This window comes from Carassius carassius, chromosome 18, assembly GCF_963082965.1.
Source record: "Carassius carassius chromosome 18, fCarCar2.1, whole genome shotgun sequence".
Lineage (NCBI taxonomy): Eukaryota > Metazoa > Chordata > Actinopteri > Cypriniformes > Cyprinidae > Carassius > Carassius carassius.
This window is the reverse complement of record NC_081772.1, coordinates 1,744,355-1,767,051: the sequence shown is the minus strand read 5'-3', so window position 1 is coordinate 1,767,051 and position 22,697 is coordinate 1,744,355. Positions and strand designations below refer to the sequence as shown.

General features: G+C 40.2%; 1 protein-coding gene across 1 annotated transcript in view; it reads right to left on the bottom strand.

Moving 5' to 3' along the window:
- Positions 1–22,082, bottom strand: part of mia3 (MIA SH3 domain ER export factor 3) — a 32,544-nt gene extending 10,462 nt beyond the window's left edge. Inside the window, 18 exon segments of the mRNA XM_059498144.1 lie at positions 10,200–10,338; positions 10,428–10,518; positions 10,592–10,647; positions 11,326–11,401; positions 11,524–11,646; positions 11,727–11,831; positions 12,741–12,812; positions 12,903–13,013; positions 13,104–13,181; positions 13,252–13,340; positions 14,129–14,150; positions 14,238–14,369; positions 15,951–16,087; positions 16,171–16,479; positions 17,202–19,683; positions 19,772–19,858; positions 20,403–20,536; positions 21,901–22,082. Coding sequence (XP_059354127.1) covers positions 10,200–10,338; positions 10,428–10,518; positions 10,592–10,647; positions 11,326–11,401; positions 11,524–11,646; positions 11,727–11,831; positions 12,741–12,812; positions 12,903–13,013; positions 13,104–13,181; positions 13,252–13,340; positions 14,129–14,150; positions 14,238–14,369; positions 15,951–16,087; positions 16,171–16,479; positions 17,202–19,683; positions 19,772–19,858; positions 20,403–20,536; positions 21,901–22,024 — 4,367 coding nt within the window. The 5' untranslated portion in view covers positions 22,025–22,082.
- Positions 22,083–22,697: the final 615 nt, after the last annotated feature.

Genomic DNA, 22,697 nt, shown 5'->3' with positions numbered 1-22,697 from the left:
AATAGTTTCACGCAAGCACGCAGTAGTTTTTCGCGAGCACGTAATAGTTTCTCGCGAGCACGCAATACTTTCTCATGTGCATGCAACATTTTCGTGAGCACACAATTGTTTCTCATGTGCACACAATAGTTTCTCGCGAGCACGCAATAGTTTCTCATGTGCACACAATAGTTTCTCGCGTGCACACAACAGTTTCTCGCGAGCATGGAATAGTTTCTCGCGCGCACGCAATAGCATGCAATAGTTTCTCGTAAAAAACGTAATAATTTCTCATGCACACACAATAGTTTCTCATGCATACACAATAGTTTCTCATGCATACACAATAGTTTCTCACAAGCACGCAATAGTTTCACGCGAGCACGCAATAGTTTCTCGCGAGCTAGCAATAGTTTCTCGCGAGCACGCAATAGTTTCTCATGTGCATGCAATATTTTCGCAAGCACGTAATAGTTTCTCATGTGCACATAATAGTTTCTCGCGAGCACGCAATAGTTTCTTATGTGCGCACAGTTTCTCGCGAGCACACAATAGTTTCTCGCGAGCACGCAATAGTTTCTTATGTGCACACAATAGTTTCTCGCGAGCACATAATAGTTTCTCATGTGCACACAATAGTTTATCGCGAGCACCCAATAGTTTCTTATGTGCACACAATAGTTTCTCGCGAGCACACAATAGTTTCTTATGTGCACACAATATTTTCGCAAGCACGTAATAGTTTCTCATGTGCACACAATAGTTTCTCGCAAGCGCGCAATAGTTTCTCGCGAGTACGCAATAGTTTCTTATGTGCACACAATAGTTTCTCGCGAGCACGCAATAGTTTCTTATGTGCACACAATAGTTTCTCGCAAGCACGCAATAGTTTCTTATGTGCACACAATATTTTCGCAAGCACGCAATAGTTTCTTATGTGCACACAATAGTTTCTCGCGAGCACGCAATAGTTTCTCATTCACACGCAATTGTTTCTCATGAGCACTAAATAGTTTCTAGCGAGCACTCAATAGTTTCTTGCGAGCACGCAATAGTTTCTCATTCACACCCAATTGTTTCCCATGAGCACGCAATAGTTTCTAATGAGCAAGCAATACTTCACTTCCTCTTTGTTGTTGGCAGCTGTACTGCGTTTGAGCTCCGTCACTATATTCTTTTCATTGACTATTTTTAACTCAAAAATAAATTTTATACATCATCGTTTCTGTTTATATAACGTGTGAATATATCCTCTATTGTATTCTACAACAAAAACAATCAGAACGCCTCGCTATCACTAGTTTTATTTTGATCTCGCGGGTCCGCTATTAGCTTTTAGCCCGTTAGCATCAGCGGCGTGGTTGCAGCTAACTGCGCTTACATTGCTAATACTCTATTCACACGCATTACCACTGCTGTACTCACTGTTACTTGCTTTAATGGCGGATGAATGTCTCCACTCTGTGCAGCTCGAGCTCGAGGCCGTGGGAAAGCAGATTCGCGACCTGGAGGTGAGGCAGGCCCAGCTGAGAGAGCAGAGAGCCGCGCTGGAATCATCCCGGGCTGACGCTCACAAGTCCGGGGTAAGTATACAGCGATCTGCTAACAGTCCCACCACGTCTACTCCGTGTGTTTCTCTGCACAGGCCCGGTGCACCCAGGACGCGATCTTCCCAGATGTCCTTCACTGCGACGCCGGGACACCACGGACCCTGGGTGCATCCACAGCGGAGGACGCGAGCCGGGTCCCGGGCGACGACTTCTCCCCCTCCTGCCTTCGACATCTCCATCCGGAACCGCTTCGCTCCCCTCCGCGAGACAGGACGCGACGCTGTGATCATCGGAGACTCCATCGTCCGACACGTAAGTGCTACGTTAGCCGAAGGTAAAGTGCACACTCATTGTTTGCCTGGTGCTCGTGTTCTCGATGTTTCTGCGCAGATACCCGCGATCCTGAAGGTCGACGAGAGCCCCAGAGCGGTCGTGCTTCACGCCGGGGTTAACGACACCACGCTGCGGCAGACGGAGACGCTGAAGAGGGACTTCAGCAGCCTGATCGAGACGGTTCGCAGCACGACGCCCGCGGCGACAATCGTCGTGTCAGGACCACTGCCCACGTATCGACGAGGACACGAAAGGTTCAGTAGACTTTTTGCTTTAAATGAATGGTTGTTGTCATGGTGTAAAGAACAGAAACTGCTGTTTGTTAATAACTGGAATCTTTTCTGGGAGCATCCTAGGCTGTTTCGCGCTGATGGATTACACCCCAGCAGAATCGGAGCGGAGCTGCTCTCTGACAACATCTCCAGGACACTTCGCTCCATGTGAATAGTAAGACAATTCTCTAATAACTATTATGATGAGTTTTTTTCCACCCGCTTAAATGATAAAAGTACTTGCGCTGTAAAAACTATTAAGACTGTGTCTGTTCCCCGAATAGTGAGGTCAAAATATAATGTAGGATCTAGAAAAAATCTTATCGTAATTAAACCAGAAAAATGTAAAGTAAATGAACAAAAACAATTTTTAAAGTTTGGGCTCATAAATATTAGATCACTCACACCCAAAGCAGTTATTGTAAATGAAATGATCACAGATAATAGTTTTGATGTACTCTGCTTGACTGAAACCTGGCTAAAACCAAATGATTATTTTGGTCTAAATGAGTCTACTCCACCAAACTACTGTTATAAGCATGAGCCCCGTCAGACTGGTCGTGGCAACAATATATAGTGATATTCTCAATGTTACCCAGAAAACAGGATACAGGTTTAACTCTTTTGAAATACTTCTGCTAAATGTTACACTGTCAGACATGCAAAAGAAGTCTAATGTATCTCTTGCTCTGGCTACTGTGTATAGACCACCAGGGCCGTATACAGAATTCCTAAAAGAATTTGCAGATTTCCTCTCAGACCTTCTAGTTACAGTTGATAAGGCGCTAATCATGGGAGATTTTAATATTCACGTTGATAATGCAAATGATACATTAGGACTTGCGTTTACTGACCTAATAAACTCCTTTGGAGTCAAGCAAAATGTCACTGGGCCCACTCAACGTTTTAATCATACACTAGATCTAATTATATCGCATGGAATCGATCTTACTGCTATAGATATTGTACCCCAAAGTGATGATATTACAGACCATTTCCTTGTATCGTGCATGCTGCGTATAACTGATATTAACTATATGTCTCAGTATTACGGTCTGGGCAGAACTATTGTTCCAGCCACCAAAGACAGATTCACAAATAACCTGCCTGATCTATCTCAACTGCTATTTGTACCCAAAAATACACATGAATTAGACAAAATTACTGACAACATGGGCACTATTTTCTCTAATACATTAGAAGCTGTTGCCCCCATCAAATTGAAAAAGGTTAGAGAAAAACATACTGTGCCATGGTATAACAGTAATACTCACTCTCTCAAGAAAGTAACTCGTAGTCTTGAACGCAAATGGAGAAAAACTAACTTGGAAGTTTTTAAAATTGCATGGAAAAACAGTATGTCCAGGTATAGACAGGCTCTAAAAACTGCTAGGGCAGAGCATATCCACAAACTCATTGAAAATAACCAAAACAATCCAAGGTTTTTATTTAGCACAGTGGCTAAATTAACAAATTACCAGACGCCACCTGATTCAAATATTCCACCAACGTTAAATAGTAATGACTTTATGAATTTCTTCACTGATAAAATAGATAACATTAGAAATACAATAGCGAATGTAGATTCTACAGCGTCTAACCCTTCAGTTTCATCCATCGCACCCAAAGATAAACTGCAGTGCTTTACAAATATACGACAGGAAGAGCTAAATAAACTTATCACTGTATCTAAACCAACAACATGTTTATTAGATCCTGTACCCACTAAATTACTAAAAGAGCTGTTACCTGTAGCCGAAGAACCGCTTCTCAATATCATTAACTCGTCGTTATCTTTAGGTCACGTCCCAAAACCATTCAAGCTGGCGGTTATCAAGCCTCTTATTAAGAAACCAAAACTAGATCCTAGTGTACTGGCAAATTATAGGCCTATTTCAAATCTTCCATTTATGTCTAAAATTTTAGAAAAAGTTGTGTCTGCTCAATTGAGCACCTTCCTGCATAAAAATTATCAGTATGAAGAATTTCAGTCAGGTTTTAGGCCCCACCATAGCACAGAAACTGCACTTGTTAAAATTACAAATGACCTGCTTCTTGCGTCAGATCAAGGCTGCATCTCATTTCTAGTCTTACTTGATCTTAGTGCTGCGTTCGACACCATAGATCATGACATACTCATAGATCGATTACAAAACTATACAGGTATTCAAGGGCAGGCTCTAAGATGGTTTAGATCCTACCTGTCCGATCGCTACCATTTTGTTTACTTAAATGGGGTGTCATCTCATTTATCATCAGTAAAATATGGAGTGCCACAAGGATCCGTCCTAGGTCCCCTTCTATTTTCAATATACATGTTGCCCCTTGGTAATATTATTAGAAAATACGGAATTAGCTTCCACTGTTATGCTGATGATACTCAGCTATATATCTCAACAAGACCAGATGAAACTTCCCAATTATCTAAGCTAACAGAGTGTGTTAAAAATGTAAAAGATTGGATGACAAATAATTTTCTCCAATTAAATTCGGATAAGACAGAGATATTAATTATTGGACCAAAAAACACCACACAGAATCTTGTAGATTACAATCTGCAACTAGACGGATGTACTGTTACTTCCTCTACAGTCAGAAATCTGGGTGTTACATTGGACAGCAATTTGTCTTTTGAAAATCATATTTCCAATGTTACAAAAACTGCATTCTCCATCTTAGAAACATTGCCAAGCTACGAAACATGTTATCTGTTTCTGATGCAGAAAAGCTAGTTCATGCATTCATGACCTCTAGACTGTACTATTGTAATGCACTTCTAGGTGGTTGTCCTGCTTCGTCAATAAACAAGCTACAGGTAGTCCAAAATGCAGCAGCTAGAGTCCTTACCAGGTCAAGAAAATATGATCATATTACCCCAATTTTACAGTCTCTGCACTGGCTACCTATTAAGTTCCGTATCAGTTACAAATTATCATTACTTACCTATAAGGCCCTAAATGGTTTAGCTCCTGCGTACCTAACTAGCCTTCTACCACGCTACAACACATCACGCACCCTAAGGTCACAAAACGCTGGACTTTTGGTAGTTCCTAGGATAGCAAAGTCCACTAAAGGAGGTAGAGCTTTTTCACATTTGGCTCCCAAACTCTGGAATAGCCTTCCTGATAATGTTCGGGGTTCAGACACACTCTCTCTGTTTAAATCTAGATTAAAAACGCATCTCTTTCGCCAAGCATTCGAATAATGTATCTCTTAAATTGTGAGTGTAGTTGCATCTGCATTTTTATTCTTTAGCTTGGGTTAAACTAATTTTACTTTGTTGGATCAGCAGCTATGCTAATGATGTCTCTATTTTGTTTCTATGTTTTGCCACATTTACATCCCGTGGTAACTAGGATTTACACAAGCTCCAGTCTGCATCCAGAACACCTGAGAAGAGATGATGCTGACCCTCAGAGGACCCCAGATGATCCTAACCTTGAATCAACAAACAGAACTAACAATTATTGCTACATGTGTGACTGCATCATATAATTACTATTAATTAATAATATTGATAGTTCATCATCTAGCTGACTACGTCTTGTATTATTATTATTATTATTTTTCTTTTTCTAAAATCCTGTCAAACGTGCACAAACTACTAGCTACTACTAAATATTGTAGAAACATAATTTTCTGTAAAGTTGCTTTGTAACGATTTGTATAGTAAAAAGCGCTATACAAATAAACTTGAATTGAATTGAATAGTTTCTCGCGAGCACGCAATAGCTTCTCATTCGTACGCATTTGTTTCTCATGAGCACGCAATAGCAGGCAATATTTTCTCTCGAGCACGCATTAGATTCTTTTTCACACGCATTTGTTTCTCATGAGCATGCAATTGTCACGATCGGCGTTACAGGAAACACAGGAGAGGGAACCAATTGCAGGTAAGTCATTTATTTAAAGGGTAATCCAAAGGGGTAAACAGTCCAGGCAGGATCAAAACCAGAATATCCAAATCCAACATAAACAAGACACGAAGACACGAAGACAAGGCAAGGCAAGGCAAGGCAAGAAGCGACGGACATGAATAATCATAGGACATTAAACAAGGACTCCGTAACACAGACTCAGACAGACCGGGTATAAATACACAGAAGGATAATGAGGGAACAGGAGACAGGTGGGGAACAATCAATTACTTAACAAAGAGGAAGGTGACCAAATAAGGGAACAGGAAGTGATAAGGTGACAGACACCGTGGGAAAGGAGGACACCTAGTGGAAACCCAGGGAACACAACCCAGACACTGTGACAGTACCCCCCCTCTACGGAGCGGCTCCCAGACGCTCCACGACAGACACAAAACAGAGACCAGGAGGGAGGCGGAAAGGTGGAGGCTCAGGGGGAGGGACGGAGGGCCAGAAAAGAAAAACATGGGGAACAGGCACCAGAATTGAAATCACAAAACAGGGAGACCAGGAGGGAGGAGGACCGGAGGAGGTTCAGGGGGAGGGACGGAGGGCCAGACTAACAGAAAGGAACAGGGACAGGAGTGAACACAAAAACAAAAACAACAACATGAAGCCCCCCAGGGCGGGGCAGAAGACCACCACATACTTGTGGTCGACGCCAGAGTCCTCCAGGGCGGAGCGGAAGACCACCACGTCCTTGTGGTCAAAACCAGAGTCCCCCAGGGCGGAGCAGAAGACCACCACAACAGTGTGGTCAGGGCGGAAGTCCCCCAGGGCGGAGCAGAAAACCACCACAGCCATGTGGTCAGGACGAAAGGCCCCCAAGGCGGAGCAGAAGACCACCACAACCGTGTGGTCAGGACGGAAGCACCCCAGGGCGGAGCCGAAGACCACCACGTCCTTGTGGACGAAGTCAGAGTCCTCCAGGACGGAGCGGAAGACCCCCACAACCGTGTGGTCAGGGCGGAAGGCCCCCAGGGCGGAGCAGAAGACCACCACAGCCATGTGGTCAGGACCAGAGCCCCCCAAGGCGGAGCAGACCTCCGTGCGGCTGGACCAACGGGACGACGAAACTCTGGTAATCCCCTGGTGTCCTTACTGGATTCCAGAAGATTGGTGCTGGCCTGACACTGCTCATGAAGATCATTGGTGACTTGTATTTGCTCATGAAGATCAATGGTGACTTGCCTTTGTTCATGAAGATCAATGGTGACTTGACTCAGTCCTTGAAGATCACCGGTGACCAGCCTAGACTCTGGAGGATCAGCGGTGACCAGCCTAGTCTCTGGAGGATCAGCGGTGACCAGCCCTGACTCTGGAGGATCAGCGGTGACCAGCCCTGACTCTGGAGGATCAGCGGTGACCAGCCCTGACTCTGGAGGATCAGCGGTGACCAGCCCTGACTCTGGAGGATCAGCGGTGACCAGCCCCGACTCTGGAGGATCAGCGGTGACCAGCCCTGACTCTGGAGGATCAGCGGTGACCAGCCCTGACTCTGGAGGATCAGCGGTGACTAGCCCTGACTCTGGAGGATCAGCGGTGACTAGCCCTGACTCTGGAGGACCAGCGGTGACTAGCCCTGACTCTGGAGGACCAGCGGTGACTAGCCCTGACTCTGGAGGACCAGCGGTGACTAGCCCTGACTCTGGAGGACCAGCGGTGACTAGCCCTGACTCTGGAGGACCAGCGGTGACTAGCCCTGACTCTGGAGGACCAGCGGTGACTAGCCCTGACTCTGGAGGACCAGCGGTGACTAGCCCTGACTCTGGAGGACCAGCGGTGACTAGCCCTGACTCTGGAGGACCAGCGGTGACTAGCCCTGACTCTGGAGGACCAGCGGTGACTAGCCCTGACTCTGGAGAGTTCACTGGCACCTGACTCGACTCTGGAGAGTTCACTGGCACCTGACTCGACTCTGGAGAGTTCACTGGCACCTGACTCGACTCTGGAGAGTTCACTGGCACCTGACTCGACTCTGGAGAGTTCACTGGCACCTGACTCGACTCCGGAGGGTCAACTGGAACCTGACTCAACTCCGGAGGGTCAACTGGAACCTGACTCGACTCCGGAGGGTCAACTGGAACCTGACTCGACTCCGGAGGGTCAACTGAGACTCTCATCCTGTGCAGCGGCGCTGGGCAAGCAGCCATCTTGGGCCATGACTCTGGACAGGCGGCCCTCTTGTACTGTGGTGCTGGGCTGGCGGCCATCTTGTACCGTGGCGCTGGACCGGTGGCCAATTTGGGCATTGGCGCTGGGCTAGCGGCCATCTTGTGCTGTGGCGCTGGACTGACGGCCATCTTGTGCTGTGGCGCTAGGCTGACGGCCATCTTGTACTGTGGCGCTGGACCGGTGGCCAATCTGGGCATTGGCACTGGGTTAGCGGCCATCTTGTGCTGTGGCGCTGGACTGACGGCCATCTTGTGCTGTGGCGCTAGGCTGACGGCCATCTTGGGCTGTGGCGCTGAACCGGTGGCAAATTTGGCCATTGGTGCTGGGCTGGCGGCCATCTTGGGCTGTGGCGCTGGCCAATTTGGGCATTGGCGATAGGTTAGCGGCCATCTTGTGCTGTGGCGCTTGGCTGGTAGCCATCCTAGGCAGTGGTGCTGGACTGGCGGCCATCTTGGGTTGTGGCGCTTGGCTGGTAGCCATCCTGGGCAGTGGTGCTGGACTGGCAGCCATCTTGGGTTGTGGCGCTTGGCTGGTTGCCATCCTGGGCAGTGGTGCTGGGCTGACGACCACACCGCCGGAAGAGACAGAAGTGGCTGGGGCATCCTACCGAAGCCGATGCTGCAGGTAGCGCACGTATTCCCAGAATTCCAGTGTCTCTAACTGCGCCATCTCCTCCTGAGACACTGGATCATCCAGCCCACCATTGAAATAGTCCTTGAGGGCCGCATCGTTGTAGCCCATGCCCTCGGCCAGGGACCAGAACACCTGAGCCAGGGCACCCACTTCATTGCCCTCTTGGCGGAGGGCGATCAACCGAAGGTACTTGGTTCGCCGCTCCGCCATCTTGGCTGGGGAACGGAAAAATGACATACCGCTGGTTCCTACTGTGACGGAGTCCTTCTGTCACGATCGGCGTTACAGGAAACACAGGAGAGGGAACCAATTGCAGGTAAGTCATTTATTTAAAGGGTAATCCAAAGGGGTAAACAGTCCAGGCAGGGTCAAAACCAGAATATCCAAATCCAACATAAACAAGACACGAAGACACGAAGGCAAGGAGCGACGGACATGAATAATCATAGGACATTAAACAAGGACTCCGTAACACAGACTCAGACAGACCGGGTATAAATACACAGAAGGATAATGAGGGAACAGGAGACAGGTGGGGAACAATCAATTACTCAACAAAGAGGAAGGTGACCAAATAAGGGAACAGGAAGTGATAAGGTGACAGACACCGTGGGAAAGGAGGACACCTAGTGGAAACCCAGGGAACACAACCCAGACACTGTGACAGCAATAGCAGGCTTTCTTGTGAGCACGCGATAGTTTTAGTGAGCAGGCAATGGTTTCTCGCGAGCACGCAATAGCTTTTTATTCGCACGCATTTGTTTCTCATGAGCATGCAATAGTTTCTCGCGAGCACGCAATAGCTTCTTATTCGCACACATTTGTTTCTCATGAGCACGCAATAGCAGGCAATAGTTTCTCGCGAGCATGCGATAGTTTCTCGTGAGCACACAATAGCAGGTAATAGTTTCTCACGAGCATGCATTAGTATCTTGTGCGAACGTGAAAGTCATTTTTATTTTTGCAAAAGTCGCTTTGGGGGCTCCGTACAATTTAATGTATTAAAAAAAAATTCAATTGCATTTTAAACAGAAATTAAAAAAGCATTTCAATAACCATGCAGACCTAATTTTATATATATATATATAGCTGGTCCTCTTGCTGCAAAAAAAACTTATTTAAATTTTGAATAAATTACACACAAAAAGCAAGCATCTACATTGAAATAATTACTACACTTAGCAGAATGCCTTCTGTACGGTTTCATTTCATACCCACTGACTAAAAATAGGGAATTCAAATTCCTCTATTGCAACAGTCCCTGAACTAATGATCTGATCTGAGCACTTGTAAAGGGTTTGTGATGTAATGGTGTGCATGAATGAAGTGTGAGCTCTCACTGCTGCAGTGCGTTCTCTTTCTGCTGGTAGAGTTCAGTGGTGATCTCCAGCCTCTGCTGCAGGGTCTTCAGCTGGTTCTTCAGATGCGTTTTCTCATTGTTCAGATTCATCTGGGCATGCATAGCCTTCTGATATTGCTCTAGATTCAAAAATAAACAATACATGAGTAGATGAAGAGGTAGGAACCCGATCAGAAGGTGTTCGAGCGAACAGCCGCAGTCTTCATACCCTCCAGATCCTGTCTGGCTTTCTGTTCGGCGAGAAGAGTTTCCACATAGCGATTCCTCTCATCTTCAATGACACTGAGAGTCACTTTAATCTGTCAAACAGAAACTGCATTAGAAATGAGAAGAGTGTTGAATTATCCTCCAAATAAAATCAGACGCATGTACCCTGGAGACGTCCATCATTTGTGTGATTCGCAGTCTCATGCTGTCCATCTTCTTCTCTGAAAGAAAACAGATGCTTGTTGTTCAGAGAATAGAGGAGAACGTTTCATCTAACCATCTTCAAGCCTCGAGAAGCTTATTGCTTGTATGAAACAAACAGCAAAATAATAAAACAATAGAGCTAATGTTCACTGAATAAATGTAGGGCAGCACGAATGATCGCAATATAACCAAAATCACGAGCAATTCATCAAATATTAGACTACAATAAAGCTGCAACCATTCACACTTTGAAAATGAAGATATTAGGTTTACAACTCTACCGTAAAATTAAATAATTATTATTTTTCGAAAAATACATTTTTTTACAGTGATATAAGAATTAGGGTTATTTTGTGTAATTAGTTATAATAACTTTATTTTAAAAATTCAATATTCAATATTAAATGCATTAAATTAAAAAAAATATATATTACTATTACTACTAATAATAAAATAATATCCCATTTTGTTTAACATTTCATTAAGAATCATGCTTAATATATGTATAATAATAATAATAATAATAATAATTATTATTATTATTATTATTATTATTATTATTAAATTGATGAATAACTCATTTTTGGCCAAATTGTGCATACAAACAAACAGCTTTTTGATTGCAGCAGAAATGACAATAATATTTTTCCCCAAATCCCATATTTTTCCCATCATTAATAGATTTTTTGGCTTACCAGCATCATCTTTCTGTAGTTCTTCAGGATCACAAGCTCCCAGACGATTGAGCTCTGCAATACAGCTGGACAAAACCTAGACACCAGAGAATCATGGGATGTCATGCTATTTTGAAGAACACACTATAATTTGTGATAAAATGTAAATAAAGCTCCAGCGAAGCACCGGTTTCATCAAATGCAACAAGTTTCACTCACGTCGATCTCGTTCTCCTTGTGCACCAGAGAGTCTTCCAGCTCTTTCTGGGATTTGTGGTAAACTCGGATCTCCTCGCTCAGTCTCCTGTGCTTCTCCTGCCAGTCTTTAGCATCACGGAGGAGCTGTCAGAACAGAAATATCATCAGCTTCGCGCGGATACTGATGCTTGAGTGACATTCACAGCTCTGACAGCAGGACTCACAGATTTCTTCTGCTCTTTTAAAGCGCCGTTTTCCTTCTCGAAAGACAGAACCTGAGCCTTGAAGGCATCTTCTCTGAGTTTGGCTTCATCCATGAGGACATGGACCTGTTAATAAATCAAAACAAACCCCAAGAGATGCACAATATTTATTTTCTTCATCTTTAGGACATGAGGGAATTATTTCAAATGTTCAGATACATTTTCAAAACAGGGTTATATATTTTTTATTTTATAAACACACACACACACACACACACACAACACACACGCATAAATACATATACACACATATATATACATATACATATATACACATACACACACACACACACACACATATATATATATATATATAAACTAAAACTCCTAAAAATGACCAACATAAAATTACTAAAACTTTTTCAAAAATTAAAATGGAAAGTACATAATTTCTGTTATCCAATGATATAAACATTTTATAAATTATATAATTAATTATCAATTCAACTGAGAATTAATATTCACTGATGCTAAAATCTATTTTGAAATATATAAATAAGAAAAGTGAAGGTCTTAGTATTTTTATTATTTAGAAAGCAAACTATAAGTGAAACAAATTTAATAAAAAATAAATTATTTTCTTTTCACATTTTTGTGCATCAATAAAAATATAGCTAAAATGACAGAAGTGATGATTATGATGATCAATTATGACATTGAAAATGTAGTTGATTACTAATATATATATATATATATATATATATATAAGTAGTGATTGTAGGGAGCTTGTGTCCATTTACTGCTACGTTAAATATATTTTTATTTACTTAAAACTTAAAGGGGACATCAGATGCAAAATGAAATTTAACATAGTAATAAATGGACACAAGCTCCCTACAATCACTACTTTTTTTTAATACCCCAAAATGATGTCATATTACTCAAGCCCCGCCCACAACCGCTGACAGACTGTCCTGTATTAGCATATGTCCACAGAAACAATACATGGAGATACAGAACAGCCTCCGAAGTAACCTTTGCACGCTCCTCATCAAAGCTCTTCAGCGTTTTCTGGTATTTCTCGATTCTCTGGTGCATTTTGCCAATCTTTGGTTTGGAGAAAAACAAAAAGGGTATTGGAAAATCAGAGAGATGATAAATCACAGTGGCAAAAAAATGGAAGAAACCTGAGCTTACCTTCTCACGGAGATTTGAGTTTTCTTCCTGTGTGTCTGCTATATTCTGGTTGAACTGTGAAATGCTGGCAGACATCTGCTCCCACTGACTCTGGAGCATTTGGTGACGGTTCTAGCACAGCATAAACAACAAACTATGTTAAACGAATGTGCATCGTGAGGGAACTGTGACCGATGCATGAATCCTGCTGCTGTGATTCACCTTCAGCACTTTCATTTCTTGTTGACTGGAACTCATTGATTTCTCAGAGTTTTTCAGCCGTACTTCACGCTCTTTTATCTGCAAGGAGACACCTGATCAGATTCATCAGCCTTCACTGAAAACACTGAGACGAGGCGGTGAAGTTTACCATGTCGTTCAGTTCTGAGATCTTGTTAACAGCATCTGATTTCTCGTTGAGAAGCTGCTGGATCTTGTCTCGGAGCTGCTTTTCAGTTACTGCAAAAGAAAAGATGATGTGAATATATATTTAAAAACTATATGTTTTAAGAGACTTTAAGAACACTTCAAATTACTACCAAAAAAATGACAGAAAAAAATACCTATTTAAAGTGAGAATAATTTAATAGTATTATTATAAGCTTATTTTGTTATTAATATTGATAACTAATATTACAATATCCTATGAGGACATAAATATGATTGGAAAAGTGATTCAAAAAATACTGAAAAAAAACATTTGAATTATTTGGAAAGGAAACTATAAACTACATTGGAACTAATTTATCAAATAATAACAAAAATAATTTTTATATTTCTTTGAGCAAGTATAATTTTTAGAAAAAACTAAACAAAACAATACTTATTGATTTTACATGATTACAAGTTTACTTATAAACTAAGTAAAAAATAAATGGATGAAAAAATATATATATGTTATATATTATGTATGTTTTTTTTTTTTTCTAATACAAATTAAAGAAAATATTTTAAAAATAGTGTGGCTGGCATGATCTCACACCTTACACTATCACAAATAATATTATGATGTAAATGACATTTTGCAAATAACTCCATAATTATATGATGAATAATGTCTATTTTTCTTTTCATAATCCAGTGCATTAAATATTTTATAAATTATGAGTACTGCTGCATGTGAGTATCTGATAAACACAAACCAAATATCATCTTATTTTTAAATGAATAAATCTGACTAAATCTGTGCATCTTTGAGATCAAATGTATATTTAGCTGATATCTCCATCATAAAGAGGTTGACTTACACTGATAGCTTCTGCCTTTGATCTAGAGGAGGAGAGAAGAGTTCAACGACTGATTTAGACTGATACAATCTCAAAAGAATGATAACATTGATCACAAGGTGATTCTTACAGCGAGAACCGTCCTCCAGAAGAACATCAGTACTGTAAAGGTACCACACACCGCTGTAAAAACCAGCGGCTCCCAGGGGACGCCGAGGAACGTGGATCCCGGCCGCCATTCCTCCGGAAGAGCACTGATCAGCTGATCCCCACAAAAACACATGAAATATCCTCAGTTTTAGAAATTATTACAAATATACTTGATTTCTACTGAAGCATATTTTCATCAAGTCAAAAAAGGTCATTGCAACATTTTCTCACAATCTGACTTTTACTCTAGCAATTCTACATTCACAATTATTCTGATTTCACGATTTAAAAAAAATATATATATATAAACTCGGAATTTTCACTTTTTCTTTTCTCAGAATTCTGAGTTAACATTCCGCTGTTATTTTGTTTCCAACATGGAACACAAATTTTAAAACGTCATTGCAACTTTTTCTCACACAGGTCCCACTTTTAGTGAGTTATAGCTCACTATTCTGACTTTTTCCACAATTCTGAGGGATAGACTCTGAATTACGAGGTATAAGCTTAGAGTTCAGAATTTTTCTCACGAATTCAAAATTAAGATTTTTTTTCTTAAAAACGGATAAAAATAAAAAGTTAATTACAACCTTTTCTCTCACAATCTGACTTTTATTCTAGCAATTATATTCCACACACACATCTTTTTTTAATTCGCAGAATTCTGAGTTTCATTCCTATATTCAGTTTTTTTTTATCGTGGAATGCACATTTTAAAATTTGAGTTTATATATTGAAATCCTGTTTCAAAGTTTTTTTGTCTGTTTGTTTTCAACACAGCTTAAAAAAAGGGTAATTGTTACTCTATATCTCTCAATTCTAACCTTATATCTCTTTATATTTGACAAATCTGACTTTATACCCCACAATTCTGAGAAAAGAAAATCACAATTACTTTTTTACTACTTTATCCCATTGAAAACAATGTTTTCACCATCTGTCAGGTTTAGATAGAAGCCCTGGATGTCAAACTTGTGACGCTTTCAGATCAATTTTAGACTTATATTGTCAAATCTAAAGCAACCAAGTCTTTTTAAGCACTGAATCTGATCAGCACCAGCCACATGCAACAAAAACACAACACTAGGAGTTTACTGGACTCTCACCTCTGATGAAACCCAGTCCCCTGAAGCCCATAGGATAAGCACTTTCAACTCCATTTAAATCATTTAAACCATCCTTAATGGACTTAACTCACTAGGTTAGCAGAATTACTCTATACGAGCTCAAAATACAGCCATTGTGTCATTATTATACAACTACTGCATGGATATAATACTCATCTGCTGACTGAATGATGGAATGCAAGCAGTTTAAGTCGTTATTATCATGCATTTCGCTTCTGAAGTGAGTGATCCACTTACTACCTGAAGTCTGGACAGGATGAAGACAGAAATGCTGTGTTTTTATTTCTCAAATTGCTAGTTTGCTTCTCTGGAACCCGGAAAACAATCCTGTAATTAACATTGCACCAATTCCTCGTTCAACGTGAGTTCAGTGTGTCAGCGGCTAACACATAACCACATCCCAAACATGCTTGCTCAAATCAACGTTTCTTTAAAGTCCATTTAAGTCAGAGTTTGACAGTCTGGAATAAAGAATAGTTTTATCTGCCATAGCATCTAATACAGCAATGCTGAGAACTGAACGACACAATCGTTTGGCTAGAATCTTAAAATAGGGTCTTACTCACAATTTCTCCATAAACTCCAAGATATTCTTTGATGAGAAGCACTGAAGCCCAAAGTTCATCTGCAGTCGATGAGCTGGAGGAAACGCCGCTTGCTTCAGTGTCGCAGAAATCAGAGACGCTCGGAGACTCCAGTGAACCTGGGGACAGAAACAACACTTTTAGCTCAATAAATGCTAAATGAATTATTCAAATTGAAGGAAAAAAAAAAACACTGACACACCTGAGGATGGATCCACTTCAAAGTGAAAGCCGATGTCCACTGGGTTCTCTAAAATAGCACGAGGTCCCTTCTGAATCTCCTCTGCATCCTCGAACCCTATCTGAGCATCTTTATTTCTGTTGAAATGGCCCCCATCCTCCCGGAGACCCACGTCTTTACTGTGAGACAGGTCTTTGTTCACATTTAATTCAGAATTCAGAATCACTTCAGATTCGTTCTGCTCCTCATGCATCGCAGGGCTCTGATGTGGTTCGGTCATTTTGATGATACTGTCCAAACCATTCACCTCTTCAGAGCCCATTTTTTCATCTGGGAAAATAAAGCGCATAAAAAAAAACATTTACCCTGACATTTGAAAAAATTTGACATTTTTGAACTGGAACGGTTTATTAAACCCTTAGACAATAAATTAACAAGAATATGTCTTAGTAAAATGTGATTCAAACGATCAAAACATATAATGCAATGCAATCCAATGATGATTGACAGAGGAACAAATAAACGTTCCTTAAATGCCTGATGATCATATTTCATACTCACTTATTTTTCTAAAAAAAATAAGTGCAAGCAGCGTTTACTCCAGGTCTAGTTAGTGTTTACTTATAAAATCAGTAAAGATTTGACACTAAAAAGACACTTGAACTTCAAGCAGAAAATACAGTTTTGCATCACAGGAATAAATTATATTTTAAAGTATATTTAAGTAGAAAACCAGAATTCTTAATAGTAATAATATTACACAATATTACAGGTTTTTTTGTTGTTGTTTTTTTTGTACAATTATGCTAAACTTACTTCTTGCTACAAAATCTAAACTATCAGTCAAACGAGATTGTGTGCAACTGGTTAAACAGAGACTTTAGAAATGCATGCATCAAATGTGATGCAGTAGATTTTAAAGGGTTAAAACAACGCAAACAGTTTCTGATTATAGGTCAAACCTGAAATGATGCATTGAAAAAGGCAAATGCATTTAATTAGTGATTTGGAAATGCAAGCATTGCAATGAAGAACCTTTCTGCTAAACTGACCTGTTTCAGAAGCGAGATGTTCTTCTTCGACCAACGGTGCGCTGTCACTGGCTGCTGAATATTTCTGTCGTAAAGTGAAAATGATCTCCTGGAAAGCGTCTAAGATGGCAGCTTCAACATCATACATTTCCGGTTCCTTCTGCTGTCCGTGTCCCTGAGATTCCTGGTCTCTTTCATTGAATATGTCCTCTGTGGCATCGAGAATCGAGTTCTCCGAGACCTCCATGATCTGGTCCAGCGTTTGCTCGATTTCCTCCGTGTCCGTCTGCAGCTCTCTCGCAGACTTCATCTCCAGATCTAGATCTGAAAACATGGCTTCGATTTTGAACAGGTTCTTAAGTTCTAAATACTTCTGCATGTGCTCCATTTCCTCGTCCTTCAGGTGATCCCGTAAGATAGTGAGCCTCAGCACGTTATCGTTGTACTCGGGCTCCTCGGGAGGAAGACGAATTTCTCTGATTTGTTCTTGTTTTGTAATGTTTGCGCTTTGTTGGGATTCAACCCACTGATCGCCTTCAGGTTGTTGGTTTTCTTTGGGTTCATGTATGTCTTCTGTGAGCTGAGCTTTAGAAGAAAGAAGTGCTGCGTTTGCATTTTCGTCTTCTAAAAGCTCTTCGGCGTCTTTATTCAAGTCCTCTTCCTCTTCCAGTGTGTTTTTCAGTAGATCCAAGAGTTCGTTCTTCACTTTATCAATCTGTTCATCCATTTGGGCAATTGGAGGTAGAGTTTCTGAGCTTTCTGTAACAAGTTCCTCCTTTAACTTCTCATCCCCGCCATTAGATTCACTCACTTTTTCGCTATTCTTCGTAACTGCATCCTGAGGATCGTTTGCTATGTTTATGTTTGCATTTTCATTCTTGCCCATGATGGCCTTCTGAAGAACGTCTACAACGTCTAACTCCTCTTGATTGTCTTCTTTAGTGATTTCACTTATATTTAATGCCGGTGGTGCTTTGGTAGACTCCGTTTCCAATGCTGGTTCAGATGGGACGTCTTGACTCATATTCGAAGCGGTTTTAGCATTTGGAGACGGATGAGAAGATTCTGGGATTTTGACGTCAATGGCTTCATCTGCATCAGCCAGTACTTCAAAATCACTTTGTGCATGAGTGCCCTCAAGACCAGCTTGTTCTTCAACTTCTTCGGTGAGTTCCTGAAGTGATTCATTCGCTTGCGTTTCACCATCATGCTGTGTTTTGAAAGCATCTTTAAAGCCTGACCTGTCCTCATCTTCGAGTGTTTTCTCTGGTGTTTGTAGTGGTATGTCTTTATCACTTAGCTCTGTTTTAGCAGCTTCTTCATGTACTTCATCTAAACCTGCGGTTTGTGTTTCAAGTGGCTCAAAATCAGCGTCACTTTGGTTGTGCAAAAGCTCAGAATAATCAATATCTTGTGCGTCAGGATCTGACGGTTCTGTTTCTACATCCTCTGAAATGACCTCAGCATCTTGGCCTATTGAAATACCTTCGTTCTCTTCTGTTAGTGCATCTTTAAATTCAGTCGTTGGTTCTGATGAAACATCGTTCTCTGGCTGAAAGCCATCAGAGTCCTCTTCAGTAGATTTTTGTAATGTCTCGATTTCAGGAGCTTCTACAGATTCTGAGTCATCTGCCTTAGATGCAATAAGGAATGTTGATTCTGAATTGACTGACTTTGATCCATGGAGTGATTCTGATTCTGAATCTACTGAATTTGATTCTAGAAGTGATTTTGATTCTGAATCTACTGACTCTGATTCAAGAAGCGATGTTGATTCAGAATCGATTGACTGTGGTTCATGGAGCAATTCTGATTCTACTGAATTTGATTCTAGAAGTGATTTTGATTCTGAATCTACTGACTCTGGTTCAAAAAGCAATGTTGATTCAGACTCGATTGACTCTGATTCATGAAGTGATTTTAACTTTGAATCTACTGACTTCGATCCGAGAAACAATGTTGATTCTGAATCTACTGACTTGGATTCAAGAAGCGATTTTAACTCTGAATCAACTGACTTTGATTCTAGAAGTGAATCTGATTCTGAATCTACTGACTGTGATTCAAGAATTGATGTTGATTCAGAATCGACTGACTCTGATTCATGAAATGATTCTAAATCTACTGACTCTGTATCAAGTATCAATGTTGGTTCTGAATCGACTGAATGGGATTCTAGAAGCAATGTTGATTCAGAATCGACTGACTCCGATTCAAGAAGCGATGTAGATTCAGAATCTACGGACTCAGATTCATGAAGTGATTCTGAATCTACTGACTCTGATTCAAGTATCGATGTTGATTCTGAATCGAATGACTCAGATTCAAGAGGTTCCACTGATTCTGTTGTTGTCATTTGAGATGCATCTTCATTCCGAGCTGGTTCTTTCGATTCTTCTGTTGAATTCTCATTTTCTAGCAACATTGTGCTGCCTAATAACACATCAATGTCGTAGCTTTCAAATTGATCAAGACCAGTCTCAAAGCAAACAAAATCTGTTTCCTGAAAAGGGAAAGAAAGATGCTTGGTTATTTTTTTGAGGAGTCATTTCGTTAACATGAATAAGTTAATATTAGCCACATCAACATACCTCTGTGGGTACCTCCAATTCTTTTTCAGTATATATATGATTTATAATAAGATAGTCCTTTGGGAAATAACCAAAGTGGTTTCCAACCTATGCAAACAGACGAACAGAGAGAAAAAGGTAAATTTTTGTGCTACAGTATAAAACCCTTGTCTGTTGTCCTTAACATCAAAATCCACCCATATATTTGTTTAAAACGGTTCTGGACTGTTTTGTCTTGTAAACGGTGCTTGATCTGTGTGGATTTCTCTCCTGATTCAGACCAGATTACTTTTAACACTGGAGGAAGCGTTATTATGGATATTATGGTTTGAAATCACTGTAATTATGAATTTGTTTCTTTTGACTTCACAAGACATTAACTGATGGACTGGAGTGCTGTGGATTATTGTGATGTTTTTATAAGCTGTTTGGTCTCTCATTCTGATGGCACCCATTCACTGCAGAGGATTTTTTTTTTGTGAAATATTCCTTTAACAAATTTCTCTGCTGTTGAAGATTCATGCATGATCTGTCGCCCAACTAAATAAAGACATGTAAACTGTTTGCGATGACAATAGTAATACTAATCAAATACTGAGTACATCATCAGCAACACCCATAACGACCAAATAATCAATCAATCATTACTTACACTAGCAGCCCACAGGTCTGATCTCTGCCCTGAGAGTTTATAATATACATATATCGTCTCTCCTTTCTTAAAAGAGAGAAACCGACAGTCCGGCCCCGTGAAATCCTTGGCAGCCTTCCCTCGGCAGAGAAGCACTAAAGAGACACAAAAAACACTTTAGGATGAAAACTACTCACTTCATGTTTGATTATGAAAGCTTAACATGTACTGTACATCCACTTTAAGTTAACAAAACCTTGTTCTGCATGAAAGTTGCATGAAAAATGTTAGGATTTTGTTTACAATGTAGATTTTTAATTCTTTAATCGAATGCAATATGGAATAAAAAAAAAACATTGTGATTAATTAATTGTAATTTACATTAAAAATAAAGTATATTACAGGGACAATGCAACAAATCATAAGGGTCCTAAATTATATGTAGCAAAATATATCTTTAATTTCTTACTAATTATTTTGAACCACAACATGATCCGGATATTTATGGACAGGTTTTGTGAGATTCATCCAATCAGGTTGCATGAAGAAATTTTGTGTGTACAGTACAGTACAGCATGCATTTTTTAACCATTTAATGATAACATAAATTCACATTTCTGTTGAAAGTGGTGTTTCAAGTAAAAATTTAAATTATTATTTTTTATTCCAAATACATAATCTGAGGAAAGAGGGATTGGGAATGATTATATTATTTACTGTAGAAGTTTAGTAATTTTAACAGGAAAAATATATTAAAATGCTTACAAAATTGTTAACTAAATTAAGTTGCATTATAAAATACAAATATTTTATATTTTAAAAGACAATACATCTGATGTTTTTCGTTTTTTATTTTATTTCTAAACATTAGTTTTAAAGTAAAGTTCTAGTAAGAACAATATATATACACAACTTTCAACAACGTCCAAATTTTTTTTTTGTCTGAATTTTACATTAAAAATGCTTACAGATGTACATCAAGTGATTAAACTGCAATGCAATATATCAGATATCTTCATTGTGCATATATTGACAATACTTCGGTTTTCGTTCATTACACTCTGAATGTCGAGTAAAAACTATTTTGTCAACAACAGCTCAGCCTAATTCATCTCAATCGAATCAGGTTTCGCAGGGAGTTTGTAAATAACGACCTTCCTAATCAAGCAATCGGTCAGTTTTACATGCCAACCAGGCCTTTTATTTAATGTTATTACGTGTTTCAGCGTGTGATAGTAACATATTAAATGCATGAAACATGCATGGACTGGGTCAGAGAACCAGACTGAGTGTACAGTGCGTTGATGTTGTTAGCTCGACTGGCTAAACTGAGCTCAGGGTCAACACACAGGATCTTCACGGACGCCGCTGCTCACTATCAGCCCTCCACGCAGCACAAAACCCCGCTTCTCACGCAATCTATTTACATCTGTTACAAAGTTACAGTATCCCGCGGGAGCGGCGGTGCGGCCTTTATGACGTCAGCCGCATCCCGACACAAAGTTGCAGTGATACTCACTGCTGCAGTCCTCATCAGCGCATCGCTTCAGGTCCGAGAAGCGCCGCTCTGCACAGCTCGGAGGAAAACACGCGCAGAGAACGAGCATTAAAACAGAATAAAAACAGGGACTCGGTGCAGCCATGATGCTGGCAGCTGTTGATCACGGAGCCGCTGCAGACACGTCAGCAGATCCGAGGAGAGCCGAGCTGCTTCTGTGTCTGTGTCTATGTCTGTGTGTGTGTGTGTGTGAGGAGGAGAAGAGACAAACCCGGAGTCGCGTTACAGCGTGCTTAAAGAGACCGCAGCACCACAACAACAACACGCGCAATAAAGACTCTTTAGAATGTTCATGTTACGTTTTATAAAGACTCTTTAGAATGTTTATGTTACGTTTTACTTTATTTTTTATTATTAGGTAGGCTACATCGTTGCATAATTTGATCATAAATAATGTTAGGAAAAATAATTATTTAATAAGATAACTCAAGAAGCTATAGATAGATAGATAGATAGATAGATAGATAGATAAGCATACATTAAGAAAGCATTTTCACATATAAATAAAAATTAATAAAGGCCATTTTATGTCATTGCTGGAATATATAATATATGCCTATTTTTGAAGATTTAATATATAGCTGTGTCAATTTGGATGGAAAAAAAATATATAAAATAAAATTATAAAAATAAAATTTATTTAGTAATAAAAAAATATATAATAAATCAATAAAATAAAACTTATATATAGTTTTAGTTTCACTGGTTTTCTTTCTTAGATATAATTTATTCTAAATGAAATTAAAGGAAAACATACA